A 14,113-nucleotide genomic window follows, 5' to 3' on the forward strand; every position below is an offset into this window, starting at 1 on the left:
GCCAGCCACAGAGTTGCACGTGCCACTGGCCGTGGAAAAGTGGTGTGTGGCAGCATGGGGTGGTGGGTGGTGGCGGTGGCTGCTGGATGCAAGTGGTGCCCCTCCCTTCCCCCACCACCACCAGAAGGGGTACACTAGTTAGAAAAGGTTGAAAACCCCTGACCTAAATAGATTCCGTAACCTAACTTAACTTTTTTGAATGAGAAATGTTGGTAAATTTTAATTTTAATTATTTTTTTTTGTACTACAAGTGCTAGGAAAGCTCATTTTGAGGCTAAAAGAAGTCACCTAATCATAAATTAAATTATGTATTTGTTCAATGGTAGTACTCAAGATTTGGAAGGGAAAAGCTCACAATTTTTAAAAAAAACTTTTCCTTAAGGAGTACCAATTTTGTCACTTGGTGCCTGAAACTTTTACACATTAAGTTAAAAATCCTACTGTGCACTTCATACATCTGACATAATTTAATGGGTCTACAGAATTTTATTTCTACTAATCTCTTCTTTGTCAAGGTGTTTCTAGATCTAGATGTTGGCATGTAAAAAGATGAGTTTTTTATGATGGAAGATTCATAATGAATATCTAGAAAGCAGAATAATAGTTCTTTCAGGACTCTCCTTAAATATATAGAAACATACTGTTTTTCATCTGTATGATCTTTTTACCAATAAAGATGTTAAAATCAAACACTTTTTTGGGAAAAATATAGGTTGGGCTCTCAGTTTTGATGCTCCTTTTAGACTTTCTGTCCGTTGAAAGTTAATTTGTTTGTACAACCTGGTTCTTGTTGATCAACCAGACATGAGCTTTGACTTAACTACCCTGGCCAATGCTTATATTGCTTATGTGTATATTTTGAGCTTTATAAGGGAAATTTTCAAAAGCACAATGGGGAATTAGATGCTCAGCTCCCCTTTGTGCTGTTGTAAATATCTCCTTATATGCTGACTTAAGTTGCAGTAGTTTTTAAAACAAAATTAAATAAAGCATGTAATCTTTTTTTTTAAAACAGCATGTTTCAGGATTGACTGACTGTCTTTTTCTCTCTTTCTTACATGTGTGTAGGTTTACTTAAGGAAGTGGAATTTTTAGCGAAAGAGAAGGTAGAACTGCAGTGCCAGGCAGAGAAGGACTATTCCAGCTTACGCTCTCAAATGAGGGTTTTAGAAGTGGAACTTGAAGAACAGATGAATCATAATCAGGAGCTAGAAAAGAAGTTATTGGAGGTTACAGATCTAAAGCAGCAAATTCAAGTTCTTGAGAAACAGCTTAAGAATCAACGACAATTCATGGATGTAAGCAAGTTCAAGGTTCAGCTTCTCCCTCGTGTTTTGTGGTCAAAATTTCCAAGATGGGCCCAAACTAGCACACTTTTGGTTTTATTAAAAATAAAATCTGTGTTTGGTCATGTAAAACAGGGTGATTCTTGTAAATTCCTTTTAACTTAAAGTTACGGATAAGAGTTTCTTTTTTACTTTCTAAATGTAACTAGGTAAAAGGAAAACACAAACATAAGTTTTCTTCCCACAAAAACAAAGGAAAAATATTTCTTATTGTGTTGACAGGAACAAGCTATAGAGAGAGAACATGAACGTGATGAGTTTCAGCAAGAAATTCAGAAACTAGAGGAGCAGTTAAAACTGGCAGCAAAATTGCAGATGTCTGTAGAGCCCAGAGAACATGGGGTGAGTAAAACCATGGTTAGTGACATATCTGTTTTAGTGGGTTTTTTTTAATATAAATATCCAAAGTAAACCTGCATGACATTGAAAAAATGATCTCTTCAGAGGCTGCTTTTTAAATTTAATATCACATTTGTGTATTATATACTACTTGAATACTTTAGGAAATGCAGAGTATCAAATTCGACAACTTTTTCTTTTAACTGGTTGACGTGCATTTTTTGGTAGTGCACAAGGTGCATGTCTAATTTTGATTTTTCTTAGCAAGATTTCCTGAAATGATATGATTTAATATGTGCATTTCAGTAAAACCTTGCCAGGATATTGGGGTTTGCTTGGATTAGAGAGTGAATAGAATACTGTCATTTAAAGTGATTGCATCTGTCCTTTTTCACATGTTCATTACTTCGCTATTCAGTTTAAAAGTTTTTAATTTTTGTTTTTTGTTTCTTTCTCACATAAATGAACCATTTCAGAGCTATGAATTGTCTCTACAGGTATGGAAAATAGCATGAACATCCCTCAGCTGTTCCTCCTTTGCTTCTCAGTTCCTTCTGCTTTTGCTTTTTTAATCTTTCTATGTTAAGTTTGCTTCGGTGTAACTAAATATAGGTTACATGTTAGCCTTTTAGATTTTTTGCTCTGGAAAAATGCCGTATAGTTATTTTTCTGTTTCTAATCACTTTATTCTCCTGGCTTATTAATCAAATGAATTCTCATGTATTTGCTCGTGTGAAATTATTTTTTCAAATGCACGATGAAATGAAAACGAAGTTGTAGTTGTGAAATAACCAGCATAGCAATTGTGACTTATGGTAGAGGTGATCTCTTTTATTAGACCAACTAGATTTTTGCCAAAAACATCGTTAATTGCAAGCTTTCGGGCACAAACACCCTTCATCAGGCATTGGAGAGAAGACTCTAAAAGTTCTCCTGGGTAGAAGTGAAAGTTCATATTTCATAGGAGAGTTGAAGCTGTGGTTAAAACCTCCTGCTTGGAAAAGTCCATTTTATGTGCAGATTAGGCACAGAGAAAAGTTAGAATAGTCTGTTTACCTCAAAGTTTCTTGGTGGTAAGCAGGATGTATTCATATTTCCTTCTGGTTATAGTGTTTCATATTTCACAGAGAAGTAAATAGATGGAATGCTCTTCTGGGTGGGCATTTCCTGTCTGGTGAGTTGACAGATAAGAAATGCCTGGCCAGAAGAGCATTCCATCTACTTATTCCTCTGTGAAATATGAAACACCATAACCAGAAGGAAATATGAATACATTCTGCTTACCACCAAGCAACTTTGAGGTAAACAGACTGTTCCAACTTTTCTCTGTGCCTAATCTGCACATAAAATGAACTTTTCCAAACAGGAGGTTTTAACCACAGCTTCAACTCTCCTATGAAATATGAACTTTCATTTCTACCCAGGAGAACTTTTAGAGTCTTCTCTCCAATGCCTGATAAAGGTGTTTGTGCCCGAAAGCTTGCAATTAACGATGTTTTTGGCAAAAATCTAGTTGGTCTAATAAAAGATATCACCTCTACCATGAGTCCTGGTTACATGGTATCTTTATACACTCTTGTTTCCTTTTTCTTTGAAACATACTGTTTGTTTTATAAAGAGTTTGTTCATGTGCCCCCCCCCATTTAAATCTACTGTCTTTCCATCTGATCCTACCTCCAAAATTCTGCATAACATCTCTCCTTACAAGCTTTCAGTTGTTCATCTCAGTGCATTATTCCGTATAGCTCCACGTGAATAAGATCTCCCTGATCTTATGTACAAGGCCCTACTTTATCTACATTTAAGTGCCTCTCTGTGCTGCCTATGGTGAATTTAATTAATTTGCATATGCTAATTTAATCTACATTGCCATTTCCACTTCTCTTGACCTTTCTGTTTATACTGTGATCTCCTTGAAGCATGTACTCTCTGGAACTGTTTGGAAAACATCTAGCAATAGTATAAATAATAAAATATACAATCTCAAGATGGTTTATGGCCATTGCGTTTTGATGCCCTTTAGGGTAAATGTTCTCTTAACAGCATGCTAGACTGTAATAAATATTGAGCATGTGAGAATATGTAATATAAACGTGTGACTTTGTAAGAACTATTATAGTTTGAGAATAAGATTTACAGATAGTTGATTTTACTCTGTCCCCCATACTGTTTTTCTTTTAAGTGATATCTTATCAACAGTGGTGGCTTATCTGACCTCTAGGTGGGAGTACTATCAATGTTTTTTTTTTAATTAGTGACAAAATGACTTTCTTTTCCTTTTAATGTAGAAATGTTGTGTTTTTTAAAATGTCTGTTTCATGTGTGCTGTTTAGGTGGAATCTTTACAATCTGAAATAAAAGAAAAAATGGATGATTACAATAAGCTTCTGCTAGAAAAAGAGCAGAAACATCAAGAAGTTACAATTCGAGATAAAGAAATGGAGACGATGGCAGAACGGATTAGAGAGATGGAGCATACCAATACCGATGTCTCAAAGATTGTCAGCCGTTTGGAGCAAGAACTGCAAAGAATGAAGAAAATGGAAACTGAACTAAAACAAGTAATTTTTAGATAATAGGGGATGATATAAGGACTATATGATTGATGAGTATTATATAATTGACTCGGAAGAGGTCCCTTCCAGCCTTACAATCTATGAATCTATGACTAATCTTTATATATATCCCTCAGTGAGCCAAAAAGGATGACTTCTAATGTCTGTTCCATCAATTGGTCAATGAACCTATGAAATTAATGGCATCTGTACATTGATAGGTTTGAGCAGATTTTTTCCTTAAGTACTGAAAAGATTGTTTTTTGTCAAGAACACTTTTGGCAGTAAGGGAATGTGTGATGGATGGTTGGGGTCTCCTTTTCTTCTTATAAAGAATTGTGAAGGTGCTACTGAATGTTAAATGTGGTTTTATTTTGAAAACTGCCTGTGTAAAAAGGCACCTTAATTACCTGGTCTTCATGCTGTATATCTTTTTTTAAGTTCTTTGGTTATCCTAGGTTTTGATATTACTGCTCTGTACTCCTGTTAAGTCTGCAAAGCCACCAACAGCACACACTTGTGCACTGATTTGGTCTTATTTTGTAGATCATCAACTAAAGTGTGTACCTAATTCATAGAATCATAAAATTGTAGAACTGGAAGGGACCGGTAAGATAATTGCACAAGAATAAAAAATTGCCTCCATCATATTCCTTTTTAGAGTCAGGGCAGCCCTCCCCTGCTCTTTGAATGTGATGGCAGCCCTGATTGAGGACCACTGTTGGTGCTGCCTCAACTTTACCTCAGTGCTTCTTAACCAGGTGTTCGTGCCTCCAGATAAAACCGGCAGCTCCATTAGGCTGATCACAGAGTCCTAATGAAGCAGAAGTGTGCACAGGGCAATCTTACCTGGCTGCTACAGTGGTAGCAGAAACTGCATCACAGCATCCCTGAGTGGGTGCTGCTTCACCCTAGTTGAGAATCACTGTCCTAGGCTAAAGTCCCAGCATCAGCTAACCATTGACAACTCTCTTCAGTAAAATGACATATTGTAAATAAATGTGTGGCAAATTCAAAATAGAAGATTTAGGAGTAGCAAAAACTCAATTGATTTTAACATTCAGGTTTTAAATTCTATTAAAATAGGTAGAAAACAATTACATCCGTTTTTTATTTCACTTGGTAGAAAAAATAAACTTTTTTTTATTTCATCTTGTGCCTGATATACATTGTCCAGCCTGGTCTACAAAGACAGATATAGAAATGAAGTGGCCATGCCACTAAAATTTAGGTCCAGGTAGTTATGAATACAAGGTGCCTTGGTAATGCCACTAAGGATCTGTTCTGGGGTCTTCCTGTTAGGAATGAAACGTTCTCAAATACTGTTGTTTTTTTTTCTCATTAAACAGGTTTCATTTTTGACCCATTGAACTTTTTTCACTGGCCTGGTTCATGTTGTAGTGACCAATTTACTGGAACACACTTTGGAATTGTAGATGGCCCAAAATGTCCTTTTAAATTAACATCTTATTTTTATCTTAAATAAATCTTAAATTAAGGTATTATACACATTGCAGAATTTGGAGAGCAGTCCATATGAGAAATGGATATAGAAAGTCACATTTGAATATGAGAACCATGTCCTTTATATGGAGAACATAGGACTAGAACTACACTTCTAGCCACTCAAGTGCAAACCACAATTTACACCATCAAATACACATAAGAAAACTCTCTTGGTGCCAGTCTTATTTTGGGCCAATCCTTTTAATTTGGTCAAGTTGGTGATCTGTAAATTGCTGCTTCAGTTACTGTTGTGCTGCAGAAGTTCCCTCTGGATCAATCTTTTTCATGTTTTGGGGGTGCCAAAGGAGGGTTCGTTTAGGGAACCTGTAACGCTTGTTTCATTACACCTATATGAGCACCTAAAATAGCTTTATTCACAGTACAGCATTTGTATGAGCTATTTGTTACCCTTGAATTCATACTTTAACTAGAACACCATGACAACAATAGAATGTTTATGTGAAACCTTCATCTTAAATGTAGAACCATGATGACACGACAGACTAAGACACTATAGTAACCTTGTTATCTAATGAGTAGGAAGAACTTTTTAGCCCTACAGTTCATAATTTGAAGAAAACTTGCATGTTGTCATTGGGAGGCTTTTTATCAGCAACAAGATGAACTTCAAACTGGTGCTAATCATTTTTTAGACTTTTTATATGTACCCTAGAAAATAGGAACACTAATAGTAAGGTGTAATTGTTCTCTGTTTGTCTTCAGTGTTTTTTATCAGTGGACCTGAGGGACAGGTTAGCACCTTGTAGTATGAATCCTATAAAATGTGTTGAAAAATTTAGGGTTTTACCTGGGAGAGAAGCACATATTATTGTGTTAAGTTCTCCCACTCCTTGCAGTTTCCCATTGGATATTGTGGTATTAGCTGGGAAAGTATCTTTCATATTAAGTTCACTTCCACTGTGCTACCAATGATGTCAGCTGTGGGGGAGACCATCTTGATGTCCTTCTCGATTGCCTGTCTTCTGCCTTCTTTTTTCCCTTATGCCTTCTTCATGTATAGAATACTCTCTTTGGTCTGGTGTTCAAGCCTGGCCAATGGCAGCTGCTAAGAATTTAGCTTTTTAAAACTAGACATTACTAACTCACCTTAAGTACCTGGCTTTTGTAAGCTTGGTCAATCTGTGACAATACTGTCTTAAATTGTAAAGTAAATGTAATTTAACAACTTTTTATATATTATTTTTTAATCTAGATTTGTTCCCTGGTAAAATCTGAATACTCTATTTTCGTTTGTTATCATTAAAACCTTTTAGTGGGAGGTGAAACATCTTTTTTTTTTTCCAAATTATATTAAGAAACAAATATACCCCTTCTTTGTTAGACTTCAGCGTACTGAGCAATTAATAGATTAAGTATGCAAGAGAAAAAAGGGGCTGGCTGACCTCAGAGGGGATTTAAATTTTAAGTTGCTTCACAGTTGTGCTTCCAGCATAGCAATTACAAATATCTAGCTCACCTTTGGTGAGACCTCTTAGGTGCTGGTTTATCCCTTGTGCCTATGCTCCCTGCTGAGAATACTTTTACCCAAGAAGAATGAGGGAGAGAGAAAATCAGATTAGGGCTAAAATAAAAATGCCAAGAAAAAAACAGCTCGTAGCTTGACAACAACACTGACCTAGCAAAAATAATCTGATATCTTTTAATAGGGTTTGGTTGTAATGCTGGCTCAGTTACTGATGTAAAGAAAAATGCAATTGTTTAAAGTTCAATTTATTTTGTTTTTCTATAGCCTGACTTCAATTTTAGTTATACTTGGGAAGCAATCTCCATCTCTTAAAGCCATGTTATTTCTCCAAACAAGTACTACTCATAATAAACAAAGAACTGGAGTGTTTATAAACCGGTGGCTGTAAAAAAATAAAATGTAAGGGTAATCAAAAAAATCAAGTTGTCTAGTACTGTAGAAAATATAATTTGACTGAGAACTACATTTTCAAGGCAGACTTGACATGGGTTGGAAATTTTACATCTTTATCTTTTTTGGTTGTACTTTAGGATTCATATTTTAAACCATGTTTTGGTTATGTACTTATTCATTGTAATTTTTTTATTAGATTGCTCTCTCTAGGTGTATTAATTTATACTAATTCTTGCACTAAAATCTAACTTTTGCAGGATAAAGAGGCATTGCAACAACAGCAATACAACAACTTGATCCAGATCTCTGCCCTACAGTCTAAGTTGGATGAAGCCAGGCACAGAGTACCCACAGAAGGCAATACGGATCATGTCCTTAAGGAACAATTAGAGGCAGAAAAGGAAGCACTCTTAACAAAAGAAAGACAGGTATATTTGATACTAACGCTGCTGTTCGATGCATTGCTATGGTGAGAGACTAAGCCAAGGGTGGGCAAAATAAACCCCGTGCACTGGATCCGACCTGTCAGTGGGCAGCCACAAAGTCATGTAATGCGGCTCATGGGGAGCCGACGGCTCCAGCTGTTGGGTCGTGCATCCCGGCCTTGTCTGTAGCTTACACCAGTTCCTGCCCTGCTTGCCAGAAGCAGCGTGGGGCCAGCATGGTGGGCAGGTTTCAGGCATCTGCGCGAGTCTGCAGCTGATGCATCAGCGCAGTCACCTCGATCCCCACTGGGAACTTGCCAGCAGCAGCCACAGATGATGCTGGCACCTGCCTGGGCACTGCTTCTGGCACGCGAACTGGTATAAGCAGTGGATGGGGCTGGGACACTGTGGATTGGAATGTGCTGTACCTGCAGGGCCAGTTCAGGTGGGGAAGAGAGAGTGAGAGAGATTGGTGCATGCTGTAGCTGCAGGGATGGGTTGGGCAAGGAGTGGGGAGAGAGATCAGCATGTGCTGGAGATGCTGGGCGGGGTGGGGAGAGACATTGGGGCTAGGACTCTGCTCAAAGCTTAGATATTCAGCCACCTTTTTTGGGAAACTGTAAACTGGTATATAGTTCCTCCAGTAGCCTCTTAAGCAGACAGTATTTGATTTGGTGACAATTACATATGCTCTTAGGTGCCTGCTCTCAGTATCATTTCCACCTTGTGTGACTTACTGAGTTTTCCTCAGAAGCTGTACTTGCAAAAGCAGTTCCTAGCATTTGAGCTTTTCAGACCTGCACAGAAGTTTCTCATCAGCTCCTAGTTCCTGCATTTGACCCTCCTTAGTATGCTAATTACTTCCTAAGTCAGCATAGAGTGCTCAGCATTAGACCACGTTACTTTGTATTTATTGATTGCTGGTTTAGCTACAGTATTTGTATACTCAGCATCAAGCAGAGCATGCAAGAGAATAAAAAAAAGAACATGAATTATATATGCAAAGGATTCTAAAGGTAGTATTAAGAGGTATTTATTAGGTTGAAATCATGGTATGGTATTTTACTTCTGTTTTACTTGGGGTGCATACCTAACTGTCCAGTTTTATTTAGAGCTTTATTCAGAAAGGACGAAGTCATAACTTTGAAAGATAATAACATTAATGTTCTGTTTTGTTCAACTGAACAAAGCATGTAAGTCCATTTAAGTCACTGAGATATAAACAAATGCTTATATGTTTATTATTAAATATATTTTTCAAAATGATTATGGATATAGACCTGAATATTTGCTGAACCAGGACTATAGGTGGTAATGTTAATATAATCATTTTTTCTTCCTTGGGAAGAAATACAGTTTATATCCTTATTTTTTGTGGAAATAGACTTCTAATAAGTTGCATAAAAATAGTGGATTTGTTTCATGTAACATACAGCTGACATTAGACAAGCAACAGCTTTTAAAAAGGCCATTACAACTACATTTTCACATTGATTTAACTTGTTTTACAAAGGGGCAAGGTTTAGTATCAGGTAGGTGAGCCTTTTTATGTCATGGACCATGTGACAGGGTGGGATTTCTGGTTCTAAGACTGTACCCCCACCCCCTCCCCCCAGAGTTGCTTCCAGGGCAAGAGGAGGGGAGGGACTTACACTGGTAAGGGTTGGGGGTTAGGGGATGGGACTTATGGTCACAAGGTGGTGGCCAGGGGGCAGGGCACTTGTGCACCCCCCTCCCCTCTCTTCCCCCCCTACCCCCAATTGATGGAGAGGCCCTGGTGGTCCTGCTGCTTGTTACTGATCAACTGGGAGGCAAAATCCACAGCTTTAAATATGCAGTTTTTGCCTCCTGGCCAATCAGTAGCAAGCACCAGGGCCTCTTTGCCAGGCAGGGGTAGAGGGGTGTGTGGTGAAGCCGACCAGATTAAAGGAACCACTGCACAGCACATTTTTGCCACAAATTTGGTACCCTTTATCCAACCTAAAATGCAGGCTGGACAGGGACATTTTATAGTTAAATAGCTATTGAAATTTCTCTGTTACTCTTCATACAATAGCATGGATGGATAAGGTTAAGGTAAATAATAAGGTAAATATAAGATGTAATTATTAAAAATCCTCAGTGTAGAAACGTACTGTGTAAACCAGCAATTAAAAAAAAACAAAACAATTAACTCTATTTTGTTTGCTGTAGAAACTAAATATGTGCCTCCCCCAGAATAAAAAAAAATCTGGATGTATCATGATGACACTTCTGAGGAATCTGGTGTGATTTCTTGACAAAAGTCTTATGATGACATTTGTTGCCAGTTTACAGGAAGGTTGATTTACTGATAAGTGTTTGGGGGTGGTGAGGGGGACAACCCACATCATCAAAGCCCAGTCACTCACTACTTCTTCATCAACTGAATTAAAAGCAAATATGTTAAAATTTGTCATTCTTAATCCATTTTGCCATTCTTGCATACACCAGTTTAAAACAATTTTAATCTTAGAGCTTAACAGTTAAAGTTAGAAGCTCAGCAGACAAAGCCACACTGTTTATTCATGCTCACTAACACTTAGGCTGTGAATATGTATAGTAATAGTATCCTCATGTTTACAGAGGGGAAAGTAGAGTTGAGGGTTAAGGATCTTGCAAGATGATCATTGTTAGTTTTAGACACAGGGTTTTGGATTAGAATTGGGAAGTCCTAGTTAGGTTGTTGGGACATTGCCTGCTTCCTTGCTCTTTCATCTCAAATACATTTATGTAAACTCTACTTAAAAAGCTTTTATAGTTATGAGGTGGTTACAGTTCTATAATCTCCATAATTAATTACATTAATCAGATTAATCTAGTATTTCTTTTTGTTGTGGTTAAACAAAAGAACTCTTAAAACAATTACATATTTTCTGTGTTTTAGGTTGTAAGTTTGTTGGAGCAAGTGGAGGAATTTAAAGAGAACTTGATCAATAAGAATGATGAAATCTTGCAGCTGACCTTGGAGTTAGAGATGCAAAAAAATCTTAGCACCACCAGCATCAGCCAGCTTCAGTTAGAGAATGCTCACTTGAAGGTATACATAACTTTAACTTAAGTTACATTGACTGGTTTTCTCAGAGACCCATATCTTTGTAGGGTTCAGTGTTTTATCTTCTTCATTTTATAATTTTTGTAACTATTTTGTGAGTTTAATTAAATGTTAACATACTTAAAACTACAGCACGTGATTTTTATATACAATTTATACATAGTTTTTGTGTATGTACACACACACATGCATATACACCAGTATATTGTTGGCTTGATAAAAACATCAAAAATCAATAGTTTTGCCACCATAGTAGAGTATAATCCGTATTGTTGGTTTTCCAATCAGGAGGACATAGCAAAACTCAGCATGAAGCAAAGTCAGATCCTGGATTACAGTGAATCATCAGTTTTGCAGTTTCCACAGGCCTTGCTTGAAGAGAAGAATCAAGAAATTGATCATTTGAATGAGCAAGTTATGAGACTCCAGAATGAGCTGGAAAATGCAACAGACAATAAGGTGAGAACACTTATCTAATATTGGTTGCTTGATACATGAAAAGTGATTTAGGCAGAAAGTAATATTCTGATACAAGAAATAGAATAGGTTTTGATGTTTTGCCTGAAGAAAATAGATTGGTCAATGAATAGTAGTACTGTTTTAAGATTAAGTTTCCCATATCAAGTAATGCCCTTGGTATTTTTCATTTGGTGGAATTTTTTTAGAGAGTAACTAGTGTTTCAGAGGAAGCCTAAAATAGCCTAACCTGTTGTACAGTCCTGTACCCAGGAGGGGAAGAACTTGGATCTGGTCCTTACACGGGTAAACCTGCACTCTGAAATATAAGATTTAATTACTCTTATTACCCTTATCTTAGTTTGCATAACTGCAGATGTTAGTCACCATAAAATTATCATATGTTAAAAGCTGAAAGCAGGAAAAACACCAAGGCGGCAGAGTCTTTAATTTTATGGTCTCTAGCAGTCAACAGTATTGCTGCATGATAAATGCATTATAAATGGGGTAAAATATTGTTATTAATATCTAATTTGCTGTTTTAATCTTTTGTTTTATTGTGATATACTCTTAAATGGGATTAAAACAGAGGGGTTGGTCCTTCAGTCCCCAGATTTCAACATGCGTTGAAGATACTTATATTTGCATTTAACCTTTGTTGCATATAACAAATACATTTCATGGCACTAGTGCATAATTAATCAGAAAATGTTATGAATATGTACTAAATCTAAAGCAAATGTAGCTGCTTGACGTTCCCCTCTTTCTGCAGCCAGGATGGGAAAGAAATAGACTTTTAAAGTGAGAGCACACAGCAGTTAAGCTGTTCTCAAATTTTGTTATTGGGAAGATGGGTGAAGGGGTGCTTCATCTCCAGATCCAAGGGAGGAAGTGGCTATACTGGTTTTCATGCCAGCATACTAGCTCTGGACTATACCGGTGTTTGGAGTGTCCCTTGTTTGTTTCTTGTTATAACAGAATTTGTTTTCTGGTGCGATAACATTTTCAAGTCTTGCCTTCAGTAAGCCATATCAAGCCTCATTGGTTAGCTGGCTGTTTCAAAGATATGATCTATCTAATTCAATTTCATATGAAATATTTTAGTAAGTGAACCTAAGAATGGTCAGAATGCTGATGCTTGAAAATAAGTAGTTATAGCTACATATTTCTGTCTTGTTCTTTCACTCAGGTTGTGGAAGATCGAAAATCTGAAATTAAGGAACTTGAGTCGCTTATTGAGCATCTTCGTGGTGATCAGGAAAGGTTGCGTAAAGATAAAGAAGAAGAGATAGAGCAACTTCATGGAGTAATTGAGAAGCTTCAAAAAGAGTTGGCACACCTTGGTCCTGTATGTCATGAAATTAGTGACAGCCAGGATGATCTTAATGATCTTGGGCTGGAAGACCAGGGGGAGAATCTTCAAAAGGAATTGAAGAAAGGGTCCCTAGATATGAAGGAGGATACAGATCAGAATAAGAAAAATGTATTGCTAGATTCCAAAGTGAAAGAGCTTCAGGAGGAACTAGAACTTGTCTCAACTGCTAGAGAAGCTCTGCAGCAGCTACTTGAAGAGAGAGAATCTCAATTTAAAATGGAGGTGGAAATTTTGGAACAAAATATTCAAAATGTACAGGAGTCTTCAAGGCAGCACTTCAAAGAGCTAACCTCTTTAAAAATACAGTATGAAGCATTTCAGGAGGAGTATAACCTTATAAGAACACACTTATCTCAGAGAGATGTTGAGGTGAGGAAGATTTCCTCTCGGATTCAAGAACTTGAAGATACACTGAGAGCAAGAGAAGCAAATCTTCTAGAGAGAGATCTACAAATCAAGACAATGGCAGAGCAGAGAGTAGTGGAAACAACTGAATTGCATCACCTAACGGAAAAGGTTGTGGAGCTTGAAGCTGAGCTGGAAAAAAGAGATGACTGTCAGCAAAGTCAGGCTATAGAAGTTCAGGCCCTTCAATCAGAAGTTTCTAGGCTTGGCTTAACAGTCCAAACACTGAATCAGAAAGTAGTAGTTTACCAGAAAGAAATGGATGAACTTCAGCTGAGTGATACAAAACTGAAAGATCAAATCCAGGAGTATTTGCAACAAATTGAAGCCCTACTGTCTGAAAGAGATGAACTTTATTCACAGCTAGAATCCTATCGGGAAAAAGAGCAAAGTAATAATCAGGAAGCTAAACTTCCTAAGCTGGTCTCAAAACAAGAAAGAGAAGTTCTTACTCGTACAAAAGGAATGGAAAGACTGGAAGAAGATTGGAGAACAGATGTTGACCAGTCATTTGCAGCCACAGTTTCCCCAAATAATAAATTGGTATGTAGTTCTTCTATTTTTTTAATGTAAAAGTATCAGTCACCATAGTACATTTTGTATTTATTTCTCTGGGGTTATATAAAACAAATGTTTATAGTCTGATCGTTTTTACTTACTCTAATCACTGACCAGTATTACATTTACTAGTGTGATGATGCAATTCTGAATTTGGCCTGCATCTTGGGCTATTTAGTGTTTTTACTAAGGGCAA

General features: G+C 37.0%; 1 protein-coding gene across 8 annotated transcripts in view; it reads left to right on the plus strand.

The window, feature by feature from the left end:
- The window catches only part of PCNT (pericentrin), a 130,930-nt gene that overhangs the window by 76,459 nt on the left and 40,358 nt on the right, over positions 1-14,113 (plus strand). For 7 of the 8 annotated variants that reach the window (XR_003093684.1, XM_025202192.1, XM_025202194.1 and 4 more), the window contains 8 exons: positions 1,069-1,298; positions 1,569-1,688; positions 2,162-2,182; positions 4,019-4,246; positions 7,883-8,053; positions 10,956-11,108; positions 11,412-11,582; positions 12,769-13,902. Coding sequence is in view for 7 of the 8 variants with exons in the window: in XM_025202192.1 (XP_025057977.1) it covers positions 1,069-1,298; positions 1,569-1,688; positions 2,162-2,182; positions 4,019-4,246; positions 7,883-8,053; positions 10,956-11,108; positions 11,412-11,582; positions 12,769-13,902 (2,228 nt within the window). In the remaining variant the exon portion in view is untranslated. The remainder of the gene's footprint in view (positions 1-1,068; positions 1,299-1,568; positions 1,689-2,161; positions 2,183-4,018; positions 4,247-7,882; positions 8,054-10,955; positions 11,109-11,411; positions 11,583-12,768; positions 13,903-14,113) is intronic. The other variant, XM_025202193.1, reaches the window with a different exon arrangement.

Source organism: Alligator sinensis, unplaced genomic scaffold, assembly GCF_000455745.1.
Source record: "Alligator sinensis unplaced genomic scaffold, ASM45574v1 scaffold566_1, whole genome shotgun sequence".
Classification (NCBI taxonomy): Eukaryota; Metazoa; Chordata; order Crocodylia; family Alligatoridae; genus Alligator; species Alligator sinensis.